The 21,559-nt window shown below is 44.8% G+C and overlaps 1 protein-coding gene across 7 annotated transcripts in view; it reads left to right on the forward strand.

Annotated features, from left to right (window-relative positions):
- The window catches only part of SETD5 (SET domain containing 5), a 173,443-nt gene that overhangs the window by 137,814 nt on the left and 14,070 nt on the right, over positions 1–21,559 (forward strand). For all 7 annotated transcript variants that reach the window (XM_073350785.2, XM_073350778.1, XM_073350781.1 and 4 more), the window contains 2 exons: positions 3,874–4,160; positions 9,104–9,237. In XM_073350785.2, the coding sequence (XP_073206886.1) occupies positions 3,874–4,160; positions 9,104–9,237 (421 nt within the window). The remainder of the gene's footprint in view (positions 1–3,873; positions 4,161–9,103; positions 9,238–21,559) is intronic.

Below are 21,559 nucleotides of genomic sequence, written 5' to 3' on the forward strand. Positions count from 1 at the left end.
CCTTGGGACATGAAGGGAAAGGGGTTCTGTTCCCGCTACTTGCTAATCCCGAGCAAAAGGTGGGGCCTCAGATCCATTCTAGACCTGCAGTGCCTTAACAAGTCTCTCACAGAGTTGAAGTTTCACATCGTCTCTCTGGCCTCCATCATCCCCTCCCTGGATCTCAGGGGAAGCAGTGAGAGATAAAACGACATCTTTTAAAAAGTGGAAGTCAAATCCTAGTGAGGTAAATAGAAAGGAGCATAAACACTGCCAAATTAAATGTAAAAATGTAATAAGAAAAGCCAGAAAGTTTGAGGAACAGCTAGCCAAAAACTCAAAAGATAACAAAATGTTTTTTAAGTACATCAAAAGCAGGAAGCCTGGTAAACAACCAGCGGGGACCCTGGACTATCGAGATACTAAAGGAGCACTTAAAGATGGTAAAGTCATCACAGAGAAACTAAATGAATTCTTTGCTTCTGTCTTCATGGCTGAGGATGTTAGGGAGGTTCCCAAACCTGAGCCGTCTTTTGTAGGTGACAAATCTGAGGAATTGTCACAGATTGAAGTGTCACTAGAGGTGGTTTTGGAATTAATTGAGAAACTTAACAGTAACAAGTCACCAGTACCAGGTGGCATTCACCCAAGAGTTCTGAAAGAACTCAAAGGTGAACTTGCAGAACTATTAACCTGGTTTGTAACCTGTCCTTTAAATCAGCTACTGTACACAATGACTGGAAGATAGCGAATGTAACACCAATATTTAAGAAGGGCTCTAGAGGTGATCCTGGCAACTGCAGACCGGTAAGTCTAACTTCAGTACTGAGCAAATTAGTTGAAACAGTAGTAAAGAATAAAATTGTCAGACACACAGAAGAACATAAATTGTTGCGCAAAAGTCACCATGGTTTCTGTAAAGGGAGATCATGTCTTACTAATCTGAGTTCTTTGAGGGAGTCCAACAAATGTGGACAAGGGCGATCCAGTGGATATAGTGTACTTAGATTTCCAGAAAGACTTTGACAGGGCAAGAAGAAACTGAAATGGTGTAGGGTTGGTGGCACCTGATATACCGGCGCATGAGCACAGCACTCAAGGAGGCGCCACTGTTGACCCTATGGATATCACTAAAAATCTCCAACTGCCATGCACATAGGCACATGCACACCTAGAATGGAATAGACCATGAGCAACACATCTCGAAGAACAGTTACAAAAGGTTGATAACCATTTTTTCCCCATGTAGGGCTCTGTAGACTAATCAAGATCCCCCCCCCAACTTCTTTGTTTAGCTCAAGGAGCTCCATCTACTTATGAGAATCCTTTAATCATTCTCATGGCTCTTCTTTTAACCCTCTTCAATTTATCAACATCTGTCTTGAATTGTGGGCACCAGAACTGGACATGGTATTCCAGCAGCAGTCACACCAATGCCAAATAACAGAGGTAAAATAACCTCTCTACTCCTTCTCAAAATTCCCCTGTTTATGCATCCCAAGATTGCGTTAGTTCTTTTGGCCACAGTGTTATACTGGAATTTCATGTTTGGCTGATTATCCACCACAATCCCCGAATCTTTTCAGAGTCACTGCTTCCCTAGATAGACTTCCCCCCAATCCTGTAAGTATGGCCTACTTCCTTTGTTCCTGGATATATTAATTTACATTTAGATATATTAAAAGACACACCTGGTGCCCAGTTTACTAAATGATCCAGATCATCCGAAGTCAGTGACCTGTGCTCTTTATTATTTACCACTCCCCCAATTTTTGTGTAATCTGTCATCAGTGATTTTGTTTTCTTCCAGGTCATTGATAGAAATGTTAAATAGCATAGGGCCAAGAACCAAACCCTGCAGAACCCCACTGGAAACACTCAGTGATGATCCCCTGTATACTGTTAGCCAGTCTTTAATTCATTTAATGTGTGCCATGTTAATTTTATGTCGTCGTTTTTCATCAAAAGATCATGTGGTTCCAGGTCTACGTATATTTTGTCAACACTACTATATCAACCAAATTTGTAAACCCATCAAAAAAAGACAGTTTGACAGAAACTATTTTCCCTAAACCCATGTTGATTTGTATTAATTACATTACCCTCTTTTAGTTTATTATCGATCAGCTCCCATATCAGCTACTCTGTTATCTTGCCCAGGATCAATGTCAGGCTTACAGGTCTATAATTATCCATTTGCCCTTTTTAAAAATTGGCACGTTAGCTTTCTTCCAGTCTTCTGAACCTGTCCCATTGCTCCAAGACTTACTGAAAATAAACCTTAAAGATCCAGTGAGCTCCTCAGTCAGCTCTTTTAAAACTCTTGGATGCAAGTTATCTGGATCTGCTGTTTTTAAAATGGTCTAACTTTAATAACTTCTGTTTAACATCCTCCAGATATCCTAAAGGAATGGAAAGAGAGTTATCATATGAGACTATGTAGTGTGTTTTTCCCCCCAAATACAGTTGACTTATAGAATCCTTTGTTTTGTGCCTTTGACCAAGAATCATGAGTGTGGAATTTTTGCAAAAGTTTCCCACTTTTGCAAACAGTAGTTCAGTTCTTCTGGTGTTAACAAGATTGCAAGCCTTGAATTGGCCATAGGCTGCTGCTGCCTTTTTAATCACTTTGTCAAATAGATCTGCTCTGAACAAGATGAGATGACCCAGCTTAAAATGCTACAGGCCATGTCTACACTAGGCTTCGCAAAAGTGCTAACACGAGTGGAGCAGAGCCAGTGTGAGCAATTGTGAAATGTTAGTGGTGTAGATATGCATATGCATTAAAATAAAATACCCAAACAAGACACCCCTCTGCATATGTTTCACCCCTGGGGGCAGGATGAGAGAACAAACATATGACAGATGTTCGTCACATTGTTTAATGCAGTGCTGGAAGGTGCTCAGATCCTGTAGGGGTGAGCATGGTGTTTGAACCTATATAGAATAGAGGTAGAGAACGCTTTTGTTTTCAGCTTTCAGAGTGCTGCAGATTTTTGTACTGTGTGGACCTGTATTGCACAAGTTGTCAGGAGGATGCTGGAGATTTGGTAACTGGACAGAAGCCATTGAGGCTTTTGACAATTGAGGAGGTGCAGGAGGAGGTTTGGGATTGTGGGATAGGCACACTACTAACAGCGTATTTCTTCTGAAATGATCATCCATTAAATAGTTAAGTGTGGAAAAATACGACAGTCAGACCTCTGAGCTATTGTTTCAGCCTATCTGCAAATTCAAGAAGACGTGACTCCAATATAAAAGGATGCAAACTTTGTTTTCTTTGTACGCAGAACTAGAAATGTACATTGTTCTAAATTAACGTTTAAATTCTGCAGCCCAATTCTGAGGCTGGGGTGGATTCTATGGTAAATTTGCAATCAGTTCATGGGGTTCTGATTATAGGCTTAAAATTCATAACCATATTTTTCATAATTCCATATTTCTCAGTAATATCATGCTAACTATGATTTATTGATGGTATCTAATCTGTCACATGGGATTTTTCCCCTGTTTTGAAACTGATTTGGTGTACGATTCTTACAGACAAGTCATTTAATCTCTGCCTCTATCCCATCTGTAAAATTCCTACCTTCTTCCCAGGGGAGGCTTCATTCATGTTTGTAACATGCTTTGAGATCCTTGCATGAAAGGAACTATAGAGATGCAAATCATCTCTTGTTTTTCATAAAGTCTAGTCCTAATTATAGCTCAGGGATGCCCTATCCTGCAGTTTTATACATGTTAAAATGTGTACTTGTATATGTAGTCAGTGCTCCTAGGGCAGCATATGAAGGGATAGCATCCTTCCCCCCTCAGGGACCTGTCAACTTAGTGATCTGTCTGTTCAACTAACAGCCTCAGTCTCCCAGGCTCATGGTGATGTTTCTCTCTCAGGTTTCTCTGCTGGAGTACCGCAAGCGAAAACAGGAAGCCAAGGAGGGAAGTGATTCAGTGCGATGCACAGTGACTCCTACCCGACAAGGCAGCAACAGCTCTGTGACTGACACAGATGCCAGCAATGTGCTGGGCTCAGTAGTCCGAGCCCCATCCTCCCCACAAAGTGGCTTCTCTCCCTCACATCCCCCCCTGCCTCACATAGAGGAGATCAGCCCACCAGACCTGAGGGTGGCTAGTTCCTTGACCTCACACTGCAAGTCCCAGGAGAACATCAGCAGTAGGTGGTGAGTGTTCACTCTTCTGACAAGGTTGTTGTTGCTTCATAGGAAGTTGGTCAGACTCTCTGCTTGGGGCTTTCCCAAGAAGATGTGTGTAAAGGCCTACAAATAGAATCCATCAGAAAGTCAGACAGCACTAGCAAGTGTCTGCTCACCCTGGATGGATCCTGAGTTAACCTTCATATGGAATGGCTCTAGATATATCTCCTGGCTTTAGAATGGGGCCACAGAACTGATTCTGGTTTGCTATATGAGTTGAATTCTACAATATAAACACAAGTGATCCCAGCAGCCTCTTGAGCCAGCCCGATTGTAGATTAGATGCCAAATATCCATGGTGGAAATTAAAAAACAATGTGAAGTGTCTTCACCAATTTTTCTTTTGTTGGGTTTATTCTCCAGACTCTAGGACCATGTGTTTGCCATGGGATTTGCACCTTAGCGTTCTACTGCAAGACCTTGACTCTCACAGTATGGGCTGCTGTGACATCTTAATGCTTGCTTTTATTGAAAAAGAAACGAAATAATACACCTCCCCATGACCTCCGAACAGAGACTTACACCTTTGGCATGATGGCACATGCGGGAGATGAGGGGCAGCACTTGGCACATCTCTAGTCTATGTCATGTGCAAATACCCTAGAGCATAGGTTCACAAACTGTGCTCCAGGAACCTATGGTGGTCCACATGGTGCTCGCCAGGGTTCTGTAGAGAGCTGGTGTCACATGATGATGGCCTCACTCTGCTAAATTGCATTAAAATTAGGGCTGTCAATCGATTAAAAAAATTAATCACAATTAGTCGCACTGTTAAACAATAATAGAATACCATTTATTTAAATATTTTTGGGTGTTTTCTAAATTTTCAAATATATTGATTTCAATTGCAACACAGAATACAAAGGGTACAGTAGCTCACTTTCTATTTATTTTTGATTACAAATATTTGCACTGTAAAAAACCAAAAGAAATAGTATTTTCAATTCACCTAATACAAGTACTGTAGTGCAGTCGCTTCATCATGAAAGTTGAATTTACAAATGTAGAATTATGTACAAAAAACCTGATGCAAAAGTTAAAAAATGTAAAACTTTAGAGCCTACAAGTCCACTTAGTCCTATTTCTTGTTCAGCCAATCGCTCAGACAAACAGGGTTGTTTACATTTGTAGGAGATAATGCTGCCCACTTCTTGTTCACAATGTCACCTGAAAGTGAGAACAGGCATTTGCATGGCACTGTTGTAGCTGGCATCACAAGATGTTTATATGCCAGATATGCTAAAGATTCCGATGTCCCTTCATACTTCAACCACCATTCCAGAGGACATGCATCCATGCTGATGACTGGTTCTGCTTGATAACGATCCAAAGCAGTGCAGACCGACGCATGTTCATTTTCATCATCTGAGTCAGATGCCACCAGCAGAAGGTTGGTTTTCTTTTTAGGTAGTTTCCACATGGGAGTGTTGCTCCTTTAAAACTGCTGAAAGCATGCGCCACACCTCATCCCTCTCAGATTTTGGAAGGCACTTCAGATTCTTAAACCTTGGGTCAAGTCTCTAATGTACCACAAGTACTCCTTTTCTTTTAGCTATCTTTAGAAATCTCACATTGGTACCTTCTTTGCGTTTTGTTAAATCATCAGTGAATGTGTTCTTAAAACGAACTGAGTCATCGTCCGAGACTGCTATAACATGAAATATGTGGCCGGATGCAGGTAAAACAGAGCCGGAGACATATAATTCTCCCCCAAGTAGTTCAGTCACAAATTTAATTAACACATTTTTATTAACGAGCATCATCAGCATGGAAGCATGTCCTCTGGAATGGTGGCCAAAGCTTGAAGGGGCATACGAATGTTTAGCATATCTGGCATGTAAATACCTTGCAATGCCGGCTACAACAGTGCCATTCAAATCCCTGTTCTCACTTTCAGGTGACATTGTAAATAAGAAGTGGGCAATATTATCTCCTGTAAATGTAAACAAACTGGTTTGTCTTAGCAATTGGCTGAACAAGAAGGAGGACTGAGTAGACTTGTAGACACTAAAGTTTTGCATTGTTTTATTTTTGAGTGCAGTTCTGTAACAAAAATCTATAAGAAGTTGCACTTTCACGATAGAGATTGCACTACAGTACTTGTATGAGGTGAACTGAAAAATATTTTTTCATTTTTACAGTGCAAATATTTGTAATAAAAATAATATAAAGTGAAGAGTGTACTATTTGATTCTGTGTTGTAATTGAAATAACTATATTTTAAAACGTAGAAAAACGTCCAAAAATATTTCATCAATTTCAATTGGTATTCTGTTTAACAGTGTGATTAATCCTGATTAATTTTTTTAATCGTGATTAATTATTTTGAGTTAATCACACGAGTTAACTGCGATTAATCAACAACCCTAGTTAAAAGGCAAAAAGACATTCTTTTCATGATACTAATTCTGTGTGTAGGCAATTGCTGTAGTTGACATAGAAGGGAAAGGGAGGTGGGTCTGGGCAATACTGTGTAGGAAGTGGGGTCCACAAGAATTTCTATTAAGATTTGGCTCACAATGGAAATGCCTGAGAAGCCATATGCTGGAGTGAGTTTACTGCAATGACAACCGCACAGAAAGGCATGAAAGGAAAGAGTTCGTTCTTTCAAAAACCAGTGTGTGTTGCCCTGCTGTCTCAGTGATCCACACACAATGGAGATGTTGGGAGAAGCTGGGACTGGCTGAGCTGGCGTCCTGCACTTAAATGATTGCTCACTTTATAGCCTGTCTTGTAAAGGTTTAAAAGCAACCCCCCCAGCACACACACACACACATCTGTGCTATCCCCCGCTGTCTAGGATTGGGGCATGGCTGAATGCAACTGCCAGGCGTAGGGATGTGAGACCACCTCTCCACATGGCAGTCAGGCTCCAGTGTCCATCTTTACATTACCTGCTTCATTCAGCTGCTCTGGGTTTGGTTTCCACTATGGCCTCATGAGCAAGTATCATGGCATAAGGCTGGGGGCCACAGTGTCATGTGGTTACCAAGTGTGAAGTGTTATCGGTATCTGTTTAAAATTGGATTAATTGGTTTTGCTACCTTTCTTATCCTATTTCCTTCTTCTCTGGTTCTAGTGGATGTGGCTTGAGAGCGAACAGACCCATTTCACTTTCAAATGGTGTTACAGAAGGCTCATGCTAGAGTAAAGGTTATAAAACAATTTCATCCCGCCCCGTTTACACCTGTTCACAGTTCCCGTGTACATTTTCAGACATACTTGTTGGCATAACAGGGACAGGAGGAAGTGGGAACTAAAATTACTTGCTGTGATTTTTAGAGGTCTCCATAGTTTTGCTGCATTCTACAATATCTGCAAATAGCTTTCATTTAAAAAAAAATAAGTTTCTATCTCTTTCAGTTGCCAAGATACAGCCATCACAATGTAAACAGATGTGCTGCTGCCCTGTTAACCCAGCCTTGCAGAAAACTGTCTCCAGCCAAACAATAGCAGCAGAGAAGGTGTGAATTCACCCCCCTCACCCCATTCACCTCAGTGAGGAGTGAACTCTGCCCCTACCCCATTCACCTCACTGAGGTGTGAATTTCAGTGTCCATTTTGGGCCCTCAAAATGCTAATGTTGAGAACAAATTATATTTTCCTTTATTAAAAAAAAAAAGGAGAGAAAATAAATGCAAAAACCACTTAATACAACGTTGCGGTTGCACAGTTTAATTTTATGTTTCCTGTCTAAGCTCCTGCACAATGTTAATCCTGCTACACTGCACATCTGTGTTTTATGCTACATATTTACTGTAGAAAAAGCATTGGCTTTCTCTCATCTATGCACAGTGCCTAGAGTAACGTGGCCCCTCACCGATCCGTGACTGGGGCACCCAGGCACTGCTATACTACATATTAAATAACAAGAATACACCTTTAGAAACTGCATGATCCACTGGACAGACTGTTACTCAGGAGACCTGGGTTCTGTTCCTAGCTCTGCCATTGTCCTGCAGTGTGACTTGAGGCAAGTCACTTATCTCTTAAAAAGAAAAGGAGTACGGAAGCTTATGCTCAAATAAATTGGTTAGTCTCTAAGGTGCCACAAGTACTCCTTTTCTTTTTGCGAATACAGACTAACACGGCTGCTACTCTGACTCTTATTTCTTGTTTTCCTCTTTGGGGCTGAGATTTTCACTGTGTGTTTGGACTCTGGGTAACACTATGTTATACCAATTTTGTGTGGGCCTCTAAGTGCTAAAGTATTAAAAACAAAAAACAAATTGGACAAGGAAAACAGGAATGGAAAGTAGCATTTATAGGCACAATGGGTAAGTTATCACTGCTCCAGGAACCTTGCTTTTGCTGATGATATTTTAACAAAGCTACCTTAATGTTGTATTATTATAGTGTGTTGCATTAAACTGCTTTTTCAGTGCAAAAAAACCCTCATTTCCATACGGTGACTATATCTAGACTTATGTATCCTAGGATTTCCAAAATGCTGTTAAATTTAGATACTCTTTTGTGAGAGAGGAGGACCCACACTCACTTAGACCACAATGAAACATTAAATATCTCACAATCATTTGACAACAAAGAGGAGAGATCTCATTGCCCCAGTGCAGTACTTTAGAAAACACTTCACAGTAGTCCTATTTGGTAGACAGCAACTGACAGAGTAAAATCCACCAGGGTTTGTTGACATCACAAAAGCAGTGCAGTACCTTAATTCTCATAACTGTCTGGTGAACCCATTCTTCTACCACCCCTGCACCTCTGTATGGCAGGGACTTGCACTCCAGCCCTGACTTCATGCTAATCGTTCTAAGCAGAATATTTTAAGAGCTTAAAAACAAAGCCCTCTTGTAAGTGTATCAAGGGGCCCACAACCCGCACACCTTGGTCATTGTGCTCAAAGATGTGTAGTAACAGCCCTCAACTCTTATTGCTTCCTCTTTCAGGATGGTCCCCACATCTGTGGAGCGGCTTCGAGAGGGCCGTGGTATTCTCGAGAAGGTTCTGCGCAGTGGTGCAAAGATATCCCAGAGAGGAGAGCCCTCACCAACAGGTGACAGCACTGCTGAGAGAGATCCAGGTAAACAGATGAGCCTTTTGAAGGAGAGCTGCATTTCATACTTAGGTGGAACTGACTCTGTTCAGAATAGAATTAGCTGCAGCCTTAGCTCTCAGGTAAGAGTGGCACCTCCATGTTTGACATCACCAGTATCCTATGGGAGCCTTTCCTTGAGCACATTTTCCTCCTGAATCAAACAAGACCCTTAAGTCTTCTTCCCTCACCCTTCAGGCCTAGAAAGCCTTGAAGTTGACTACAGCATTCGATATAAGTAGGGGCATTGCCAGCAGATCAAGGGACGTGATCGTTCCCCTCTATTTGACATTGGTGAAACCTCATCTGGAGTACTGTGTCCAGTTGTGGGCCCCACACTACAAGAAGGTTGTGGAAAAATTGGAAAGAGTCCAGCGAAGGGCAACAAAAATGATTAGGGGACTAGAACACATGACTTTTAAGGAGAGGCTGAGGGAACTGGGATTGTTTAGTCTGCGGAAGAGAAGAATGAGGGAGATTTGATAGCTGCTTTCAACTACCTGAAAGGGGGTTCCAAAGAGGATGGATCTAGGCTGTTCTCAGTGGTAGCAGATGACAGAGCAAGGAGTAATGGTCTCAAGTTGCAGTGGGGGAGATTTAGGTTGGATATTAGGAAAAACTTTTTCACTAGGAGGGTGGTGAAACACTGGAATGGGTTCCTTACGGAGGTGGTGGAATCTCCTTCCTTAGAGGTTTTTAAGGTGAGGCTTGACAAAGCCCTGGCTAGTGTGATTTAGTTGGGGGTTGGTCCTGCTTTGAGGTCCCTTCCAACCCTGAGATTCTATGATCCCACAACTATACCACAGATTTGCTCTTTGACTTTGGACAAACCACCCTTAGCCTCAGTTTTCCTGTTCCTGTACAATGGGAATAATACTGGCATCAGGAAGCTGGTGGAGTTAATTAGCTGTACAGTTCTCTGAAGATATCAAGCACCAAATTTCCTCACAAAAAGTAAGCTGAGAATTATAGACACTTTAAACTCAGGAAACAGGTAGTTAAGGTTCCAATCATAGTCTTAATTCTGCCCCTTTATTCCCTGCCACCTACCAAGTGAAGATCCTGGTCAGTCGTGAAATTCACCTGAGCTCTTGCTTATATCATGTTGAAGAATTTGACCTTCAGTTACAGCCATCCTTCCCATCTCTGGGTATAGGGGAGCCCTCACTGTGTGTCAGGGTTCTGGGGTTTGAGGGAATTCAGGAGAGGGGTCCCTGAATGCTCTCACCCTCTGCTTACTAAGACTCTGGGTCGATCTACAAGTATAACAAATGACCCTAAGATGTCAGGGTCAACTGAACTGAACAGAGCTCCTTCAAAACCACCTTAGTGGTGTACCTACCATCATCAGACAAAGGCCTGAGATCAACAAACTCAGGCTATATCAGAGCATCAGGGAAAGCAAGTACCAGGAGCACTGCGATGTTATGGTTGAAATCCTGGCCCAATTGAAGTCAAAGGGAGTTTTGTCATTGACTGACTTCAAAGGGGCTGGGATTTTACCACAAAAGAGACAGTGATCTTGTGGTTAAGGAACTGGACTTGAACTCAAGAGGTCTGGATTTAATTCCTGGTTCTTGGAACTGGCTCCTAGTGTGACCATGAGCAAGTCACTTAATCTCTGTGTCTCAGTTCCCCATCTGTAAAATGGAACCTTTAACCTTTCTATTTAGATTTTAGACTTTTTGGGGGCAGAGATTATCTTTTACAATGACCAGCACAATAGGATTCTGATCTCACTTGAGACCTAGAACAAATCGTTGTGGACATTATTAAGCAACTTAAAATACTGGAGAGAGAGCAAGCTTTGCCCCCAGTTGCTTATATGTAGAAGCTCACAGGAGAGGCACTCCAACGGATCTCTCTGTCTATTGGTAACTTGTAGAAGGGGCTGAGTATCTCAGGTAGCCAGGACCCAAGTCGTGGGGATTTATAGATCAAATCAACACCTAGATTGCACCTAGAGGTAAGCTGGGAATCAGTGCAGACTCTAGAGAACAAGCATTATGTTTCCTCCAGCTAATGCTAGTTAGCAGGCTTCTGCATTCTGCACTAGCTGAAATTTTGAAGTGGTTGTCTTCTGCCCCCACACAGCTGGAGGAAGTGTCTCCACCTCCCCTTACTGAAGAGCCATGTTCAGTCAGCATCATTGTGCTAGTTCTTGTTTTACAGCAAGTTTTTTGAGTTACAAATGGACAAGGGTTTTCAAACAGCTAAATACTCACTATACAAGAAGTGTCCCTAGGGGTGCTCAGCTTCAGGATGTGTATGTGCCTGGGCATTTTTGAACAGGAACTTTCTTCAACACTGTCCTTAGGTCCACAGCGGTGCCCTACACACCCTCATGCTCTGGTGTGAGGGTATATGGGGGTTGGGCCCGGTGCCACTCCAGTTCCTTCTCAACCTCCTGCAGCTTGAGAGGGAGTGTTGCAGTGTCCATGATAGATAACCATGTGGTTTTCTGCTTTATTTTCTTTATTTTTATGCTTCTTTCTTAGTAATTTTTTAATATTTAATTTTTCTGTTTAACACAGTTTTGTGGTTTGGGGGGTTTACTCCCTTCTTTCCTTTGCCCAATCTGGGCTTCTGGGTTTGGCCTCAGTCCACTACTTCAACTAATAGGTTATGCCCAAAACCCCTGCCGGACCTGCCACAGGTCTCTTTCCCACAATGACAGAGATTGAATCTGCCTCTGCTGATTTGAAGAGACTCACGTTCCCTCCAAATACGTGGTCTGCTCAAGTTTTAAAAGCAGATTTCAAAAAACTTGAGGAACAGCTGAAAGTGTTGATGGAGCATTCAAGTCACCCCCTTGAACATCAGCTTTGGCTGCTCAAAGAGCTCCAGTGACTGTCTCTGCTGCAGTAAGTAGAAACCCTGGGGCCCTTCAGAACCATCCAGACCTTTTTAAAAAAATTTTCTCCAGAATGAGAATCTAAAAGAACCATATAATCATAGGACTGGAAGGGACCTTAAGAGGGCATATAGTCCAGTCCCTGCACTCATGGCAGGACTAAGTATTATCTAGACCAGAGGTGGGCAAAATACGGCCTGTGGCCACATCCGGCCCCTGGGACAGTCCTTCCCAGCCCTTGAGCTCCCAGCCGGGGAGGCTAGCCCCCGGCCCCTCCCCTGCTGTCCTCCCCCCTCCTCTGCAGCCTCAGCTCGCCGTGCCACCAGTGCTCTAGGTGGCATAGCTGCAAGCTCCCGCCAGGTAGCACGGCAGAGCGGCTGGCTCTGGCCAGGCGGCACGGCTGCCAGACATGCTGCTCTGAGCGGCATGGTAAGAGGAGCAGGGGGGGTTGGATAAGGGGCACGGGGTCCCGGAGGGCAGTCAGGGGACAGGGATCAGGGGTGGTTGGATGGGCGGGATAGGTGGGAGTCCCAGGGGGCCTGTCAGGGTGCTGGGGTGTGGATAGAGGGCGGGGAAGTCAGGGGACAGGGAGCGGGGGGAGGGGGTTGGATGGGGGCGGTTAGGGACGGGAGCTTCCGGGAGGGGGTGGTCAGGAGACAAGGAGCAAGGGAGGTTGGATGTGGGGAGATTCTAAAGGGGGTAGTCAGGAGGTGGGAAGTGGGAGGGGGCGGGAGCCAGGCTGTTTGGGGAGGCACAGCCTTCCCTACCCAGCCCTCCATACGGGTTTGGAACCCCAATGTGGCCCTCAGGCCAAAAAGTTTGCCCACCCCTGATCTAGACCATCCCTGACAGGTGTTCGTTTAACCTCTTAAAAATCTCCAGCAATGGAGAGTCCCTAGACAATTTGCTCCAGTGTTTAATCACCTTGACAGTTAGGAAGTTTTCCCTAATGTTCAGCCTAAACTGCCCTTACTGCAGTTTAAGCCTATTGTTTCTTGTCCTAGCCTAAGAGGTTAAAGAAAACAGTGTTTCTCCCTCCTCCTTGTAACAACCTTCTATGTACTTGAAAAATGTTATCACCCCCCTCACTCTTCTCTTCTCCAGACTAAACAAACCCAATTTTTTTAATCTTCCCTCATAAGTCATGTTTTCGAGACCTTTAATCAGTTTCGTTGCTCTTCTCTGGACTTTCTCCAATTTGTCCTTGTCTTTCCTGAAATGTGCTTCCCAGAGCTGGACACAATATTCCAGTTGAGGCCTAATCTTGCGTCTTGCTTACAATACTCCTGCTAATACATCCCAGAATGATGTTTGCTTTTTTTTTGCAACAGTGTTACACCATTGACTCATATTTATCTTGTGATCCACTATGACCCCCAGATCCCTTTCCACAGTACTCCTTCCTTGAAAGTCATTTCCCATTTTGGATGTGTGCAACAAATTGTTCCTTCCCAAGTGGGAGTACTTTGCTGAATTCCATCCTATTTACTTCAGACCATTTTTCCAGTTTGTCTAATCATTTTCAATTTTAATCTTATCCTCCAAAGCACTTCCAACCCCTCCCAGCTTGGTATCATCTGCAAACCTTATGAGTGTACTCTGTCATTATCTAAAACATTGATGAAGATATTGAACAGAACATGGGGAAGTCAACCTCTTGGTCTGTGTCTTGTATCCCAGCACTGGTACTGCTGTGGCTTCCACCTTCTCCAATATTCAGAACCTGACACCAGTTCAAAATGCCATGCCATGTACCAAGAAGTCATCTGTTAAACAACATGGAGTGGCATTGCTGTTAGCACCAGACTCAGTACATTTGAAGCATAAAAACTCTTCTAAAATGAAACCAAAATCATCATTGGTACAGTCTTCTGCAGCCAGTCAAGGAAAACGCCCAGACCATGCTTCGGTACTGTCTCCAGTACCCCTACGTGTACTGACTCCTGAGGTTTACTATCCAGAGTCCCTCGTGCTGTCCAGGTGCCTTTCACAGAAGGACCTTCAGATTCTGAGTCTCCATTGCTGAGAGGTACTGAGACACATTCCCCACTGGTACCGACTTACCTCCCAGAGTCAACTAAGAGGCATTTTCAGCCAGTACCAACATATCCTCCTGTGGAACTATCTCATCAGCCAGCGAAGTCTCTGCTTCCATACCAGTGCGGTTACCAGACCCACTCCAGCCCCTAGTACCAGCATAGTCTCTGATAGCAGCACCATTTGTCCCTCAAGTGGACACAGGAGATGACACTGCGTCTGATTCCGAGAAGTCTGTACAGGGCTCCTCCACCTTCCCATTCCAGCTTCCCTCCTTTGAGGTGCACCCCAAGGAAGAAATTCCCAGTAATCTTGGGGTCCTGCCTTTTCTCTTATGCCCCACCACAATGGGCTTATTAGAACCCATGGGCCTCTTATGGCAAGGAGTTCTACACAGTTCCATCTCATAAGAGGGCATGTCAAGAGCAGCAGTCACCGACCCTGGTTCCTGCTCGACCGGAGGACTTATAGAGGATCAAAAGCCAGGTGGGGAAGAAGAAAAAACATCTTCCCATAAATCCTCCTTGCCATACAAGGCTGTTATGCCTCCCCCACTAATGGTTTCAAGGCCTTCTGAAACGGATCGCAGAGGCCTTGCAAATCCCATTGGAAGACCTACAGGAACCCAACATTCCCTGCTCCATATGCCTCCTCAGGGCAAAATTGCCTTGCCCATCAATGATGCTCTGCTGTCTCCAGCCCCTAAGGTGTGAGGTAAATTCCAGCTACTCCGGGAAGAATTAGTAGGGGAAGCAGAAGTGGATGGGAATCTGGGAGGCAGTGACCATGAGTTGGTTGAGTTCAGGATCCTGACACAGGGAAGAAAGGTAAGCTGCAGGATACGGACCCTGGACTTCAGGAAAGCAGACTTCAACTCCCTCAGGGAACGGATGGGTAGGATCCCCTGGGGGACTAACATGAAGGGGAAAGGAGTCCAGGAGAGCTGGCTGTATTTCAAGGAATCCCTGTTGAGGTTACAGGGACAAACCATCCCGATGTGTCGAAAGAATAGTAAATATGGCAGGCGACCAGCTTGGCTTAATGGTGAAATCCTAGCGGATCTTAAGCATAAAAAAGAAGCTTACAAGAAGTGGAAGGTTGGACATATGACCAGGGAAGAGTATAAAAATATTGCTCGGGCATGTAGGAATGAAATTAGGAGGGCGAAATCGCACCTGGAGCTGCAGCTAGCGAGAGATGTTAAGAGTAACAAGAAGGGTTTCTTCAGGTATGTTGGCAACAAGAAGAAAGCCAAGGAAAGTGTGGGCCCCTTAATGAATGAGGGAGGCAACCTAGTGACGGAGGATGTGGAAAAAGCTAATGTACTCAATGATTTTTTTGCCTCTGTCTTCACGAACAAGGTCAGCTCCCAGACTGCTGTGCTGGGCATCACAACATGGGGAATAGATGGCCAGCCCTCTGTGGAGAAAGAGGTGGTTAGGGACTATTTAGAAAAACTGGACGTGCACAAGTCCATGGGGCCAGATGAGTTGCATCCAAGAGTGCTAAAGGAACTGGCGGCTGTGATTGCAGAGCCATTGGCCATTATCTTTGAAAACTCGTGGCGAACGGGGGAAGTCCCGGATGACTGGAAAAAGGCTAATGTAGTGCCAATCTTTAAAAAAGGGAAGGAGGATCCTGGGAACTACAGGCCAGTCAGCCTCACTTCAGTCCCCGGAAAAATCATGGAGCAGGTCCTCAAAGAATCAATCCTGAAGCACTTACATGAGAGGAAAGTGATCAGGAACAGTCAGCATGGATTCACCAAGGGAAGGTCATGCCTGACTAATCTAATCGCCTTCTATGATGAGATTACTGGTTCTGTGGATGAAGGGAAAGCAGTGGATGTATTGTATCTTGACTTTAGCAAAGCTTTTGACACGGTCTCCCACAGTATTCTTGTCAGCAAGTTAAGGAAGTATGGGCTGGATGAATGCACCATAAGGTGGGTAGAAAGTTGGCTAGATTGTCGGGCTCAATGGGTAGTGATCAATGGCTCCATGTCTAGTTGGCAGCCGGTGTCAAGTGGAGTGCCCCAAGGGTCGGTCCTGGGGCCGGTTTTGTTCAATATCTTCATAAATGATCTGGAGGATGGTCTGGATTGCACTCTCAGCAAATTTGCGGATGATACTAAACTGGGAGGAGTGGTAGATACGCTGGAGGGCAGGGATAGGATACAGAGGGACCTAGACAAATTGGAGGATAGGGCCAAAAGAAATCTGATGAGGTTCAATAAGGATAAGTGCAGCGTCCTGCACTTAGGACGGAAGAACCCAATGCACAGCTACAGACTAGGGACCGAATGGCTAGGCAGCAGTTCTGCGGAAAAGGACCTAGGGGTGACAGTGGACAAGAAGCTGGATATGAGCCAGCAGTGTGCCCTTGTTGCCAAGAAGGCCAATGGCATTTTGGGCTGTATAAGTAGGGGCATAGCGAGCAGATCGAGGGACGTGATCGTTCCCCTCTATTCGACATTGGTGAGGCCTCATCTGGAGTACTGTGTCCAGTTTTGGGCCCCACACTACAAGAAGGATGTGGATAAATTGGAGAGAGTCCAGTGGAGGGCAACAAAAATGATTAGGGGTCTGGAACACATGAGTTATGAGGAGAGGCTGGGGGAACTGGGATTGTTTAGTCTGCAGAAGAGAAGAATGAGGGGGGATGTGATAGCTGCTTTCAACTACCTGAGAGGTGGTTCCAGAGAGGATGGTTCTAGACTATTCTCAGTGATGGAAGAGGACAGGACAAGGAGTAATGGTCTCAAGTTGCAGTGGGGGAGGTTCAGGTTGGATATTAGGAAAAACTTTTTCACTAGGAGGGTGGTGAAATACTGGAATGCTTTGCCTAGGGAGGTGGTGGAATCTCCTTCCTTAGACGTTTTTAAGGTCAGGCTTGACAAAGCCCTGGCTGGGATGATTTAATTGGGTATGGGTCCTGCTTTTGAGCAGGGGGTTGGACTAGATGACCTCCTGAGGTCCCTTCCAACCCTGATATTCTATGATTCTATGATACTCTACCACCTACTTGTAAATGTGCTGATTAAAAAATGCAGTATTCCACCCAAAGGCTCAGGGTATTTTTTTTCTCCCACCCTAAACCTAACTCCCTGGTTGTGAAGGCCACTGACGAATGAAACCAACGTCAGTCCTGCTCAGCGCCATCCGAGAGGGAGCTAAAATGGCTAGATCTTGGCCACGAAAGCTGCTCCTCAGCCTCTTTGTGGTTCAAAGTAGCCATTTACCAGGCCCTGATGGCAAAACATGATTTTACAAATTGAGTTTTTGTCTTTTGCGCACCTGCCACGGGACCAGAGGGAACAATTTCACCCACCGATAATAGAACCCCAGACAATCTCCAGAGCTTCTCTCCTGATCTTGCTCAATGCTGCCAATACAGTTGCATGTTCTGTATCTGTGACAGTGGTCATGCATCAAACATCTCAGTTCCAGTTTTCTCCAGGAGGTAAAAAACACTGCTGAGGGACCGTACCTTCAAAGGACCCAAGCTGTTGAGAGAGGCCACAGACAGGTCTCTTCGTTCACTAAAAGGCTCCTGTGCGACACTGTGATCTCTGGGCATCTATATGACTGCGACAAAGAGAAAATATAAGCTCAGAGGCAGCTCAACAATCTTGCCCAGTCCACTATTAACCCATGAAGCCAGCTGAACCCCCACCTCCCCCCCAGGCAGAAGCATATATTCACCAAGAAGGGGCCATCCTTCATAGTCAATGACATCTTAGAAGCAACCATTTTGACCTGTTGGTTGAAGGTCAAGCACTATCTCCTATTCCGGATCCTACAATGCATCTTTCTCCATCCACCCTTATGGAGATTCTCTCAACCACTTTCTGTCCTTCTGGGAACTCATCACCTCAGACAGATGGATCCTGGAGGTGAGTTCTTCAGGCTGTTCCGTCCAGTTCAGCTTATCCTGCATGCCCTCCCTCTCTGTCCATCTTCAGGGACCCTTCACATGAGTTTCTTGAGGCAGGAGGTACAGTCCTGCCTAGTCAAACCTGTTCCACTGGTCTTCATCAGGAAATTATCCTATTCCCAGTACTTCCTCATCCCCAAGGAAAATGTGGGGTGAAGACCAGTTCTGGATCTCCGGACTTTAAACGTCTTTATCTGCTCTCAACAGTTCAGAATGGTCACTCTAGCAGCACTGCTTCCCTCTATGGATCCAGCAGATGGGTTGGTTTGTCTCCCTTGCCTTTAGGATGCTTATTTTCATATAGCCGGACACACCTTGTACAAACGTTTCCTACATTTTGTTGTTGGCAGGGACCGCTGACAATACCATGTCCTGCCCTTTGGCCTCTCCACTGTCCCAAGGTCTTTATCAAAGTCCTCTTGGCCATCACAGCCTATCTCTGTCAGATGGGAATAATCATCTTTGCTTACCTGGATGATTGGCTCCTAAAGGGTCACTCGTTTCTTGAAGTACAAACAGCAGCCAACAAGGGCCCTATCCCTGTTCCATTTCCTGGACCTTTGCCTTGGCATGGAAAAGTCTACACTCACGCACAAAAAACATAGACTTTGTTGGGGCCACACCAGATTCCTCTACCACCACCAGAGCATGCTTGCTAACAGACAGGTTTTCCACAAAGTCCAGCCCCATTTCAACAGTACAGCAGAGCCTGCAAACCACAGAAATGGCTTGCCTGCAACTCCTGGGTTGTATGGCAGCCTGTATGTTTGTGACACCCTTAGCAAGGGTACGCTTTCTGTGTCTTCAGGTCTGGCTGAGAACTATCTACACTTCCAACAGTACAGTCTATCCAAGTGGGTGTCCATACCTCAGAGAGTTATCAATTTTCTCAGTTGGTGGAAAGGTCCCCAAAAGGTATGGGTGGGAGTTCCATTTTATCAGCCCCTTCCCACAAGGATCATCTCTACATATGCCTCCCTGCTAGACTGGGGCATGCACTTCCAAGGCTTCACAGTGTAGGTCAAATGGGCCCCACAGGAGGCAATCCTCCATATCAGCATCCTGGAACTCAGGATAGTGTTATGCTTGCCCCCAGTTCCTTTCCCATGTCGGGCCACCCAACCAGAATAATGACGGACAACAGAGCAGCAATATATTATCTCAACTGACAAGGAGTAGCAAGATCACATTTGTTATGTGCCGAATCCATAAGATTATGGAACTGGTGCATATCACATCACATACAGATCTCAGTGGTTTACCTACCAGGACTGCAGAATACAGTGGCAGACTCCCTCTGCCTCAACCACAAGTGGGAGCTGAATGATACGGTTGTCGAAGGACACATCTTACCTGGGGCCATCCAGAGATAGGTCTCTCCATGACACCATCCAGTGCAAAGTGCAGATGATTCTGTTCAGGAGGCGAGGGAGCACAGCAGGCACTTGACAGGAGGTGCTCTAGTCATCTTTTGACCCCATGTATCTCTGTATGATCGTCTCCCGACACCATCACTACTCAAGGTCCAGATCAGAAACAGGAGAAATTAGTAGCCCTCCACATTACAGCATCATGACCAAGGCAGGTATGGTTTCCAGAGCTTGTTTGCATGTCTCAGCAACTGCCTCCACCTTCCCCTGACAGCAGAGTTCTTCCCAAGGAGTTCGGATTGCTCCCAACCTTCCCCTCAAGGCCTGACTACTAGATGGCTCTCTGGTATAGAACAAGACTGCTCTCCAGAGGGACAAACAGTGCTGCTCCATAGTGGAGAACCTACCTTCAGCAGTGGAAACATTTTCATTTTTGGTGCAGCCGCAAATCTATACCTCCTGTTGAGTCTTGTCTGACACACATTCTTGATTATCTGCTAAATTTAAAAACCACAGGATTATCGCTGAGCTCAGTTAAGGTTAGTTTGGCAGCTGTCACAACTTTTCACCTCCTAGTGAGGGGTTTTCAGTCTTCACTCATCCACTGACTGACATTTATTAAAGGCCTGTTCAACCATTTTCCTCCTCTCAAAGAACCTACTCTACAGTCGGACCTCATCTTAGTCCCTACTGCTCTGAGGAAACCTCCATTAGAACCTATGGGGAGCTATCCCCCTCCAAGGGTGGTAGCTCATTCCACCAGGGTCTCGTCTACGATGTGGCCCTACTAAAACATATGTATCTCAGACATCTTCAAGCCAGTCACCTGGTCTTCGGCACACCCTTTCCAGCACTATACTCTTAAACCTGCTTTCAGAGCCAACACAGCCTTTGGTGATTCTGTTCTATACTGAATCGGCTTCCTTAGCACCCTTCTCCGTAATTGAAGCACTGCTCAGGAATCACCTCATGTGGAACACTTTTATAGGGACTCTACTTAAAGAAGGAGAGGTTACTTACCTTCTAAAGTAACTGGAGTTCTTCGAGATGTGACTCCATATGGGTTTTCCACTGCCCGCCCTCCTTTCCCTCTGCCTTGGAGTTTTCTGATTGTTCTTTTCCAGTAGAGAAAAAACTAGAATGGCAGCAGGTCCACACCCTCACCCCGGACATGACAGTGCATTGGTCACAGGCTCTGACCTGCAGATGCTGCTGCTGAAAGTCTCTCATCAAGAGGGCATGGGCATGTTCTGGTGTGGCACACCCATAGAGACTTACTTCTCAGAGAACTCCAGTTACTGTACAAGGTAAGTAACCTTTCCTTTTTTTTGGCCTTTCATAATTCAGAAAAAGTCTCCTCTGATTAGCCTTAAATTTGCAAAAAAATTCTCCTCTGGGAAGAGTTTTATTAATTCATACAGCACTCTCAGCCTGTGTGGCACTTTACAGACATAAAGCGACAGCTCCTAGCACTGAGGGCCTTGCATCTAAATTTGACATGTCAGAGCAGAGGATGACTATAAATGGCAAGAGCATCAGAACAGGGGTGTTAGCTCTTGGTCTTATAAAGGGTTTTTTTAAAAGTTTGCCCTTTAATAATAAAAGTAGGAACAATCTCTGGCATGACTCTTTACAAGGGCACAAAAGCCAGGGCAGCCAGGACGCTCTGTTCTCTCTTACACAGCACTGAGACAGAACCTGGCAAGTGTCCAACCTGCTAGTTCTTAGCTTTGGCTAAATTTCTTCAAATTCTTCCCCAAAAAATCCTTTGTAACACTTCTGATTCTCTGATGTACAGCCTTCCTGAATTAAATCGACTCACCTGTACTGGATATTTTACAGTCAGCATCTGTGTACAGGGATTCTCAACATGAGGGATTCAAACCTTCAGGCTTCAAGCTGCACCCATCCTACAGTGGACTAATTCCTCTGAAATATGGACCCAGCAGGTGCCTCATCTGCTTAGGAGAGTCCCAGAAAACTAGCAGATCCTCAGTATTGCCATTCTTTCTCTGTAAGAACACACAAGCTTCAGGAAGCATGGTTGAAGCTTCGTTTCTTGGAACAGTCTATGAAGGTCTCTTCAGATCCTGAGAAGATGAGATTCAGGGCC

Source organism: Lepidochelys kempii, chromosome 7 (assembly GCF_965140285.1).
Source record: "Lepidochelys kempii isolate rLepKem1 chromosome 7, rLepKem1.hap1, whole genome shotgun sequence".
Lineage (NCBI taxonomy): Eukaryota > Metazoa > Chordata > Testudines > Cheloniidae > Lepidochelys > Lepidochelys kempii.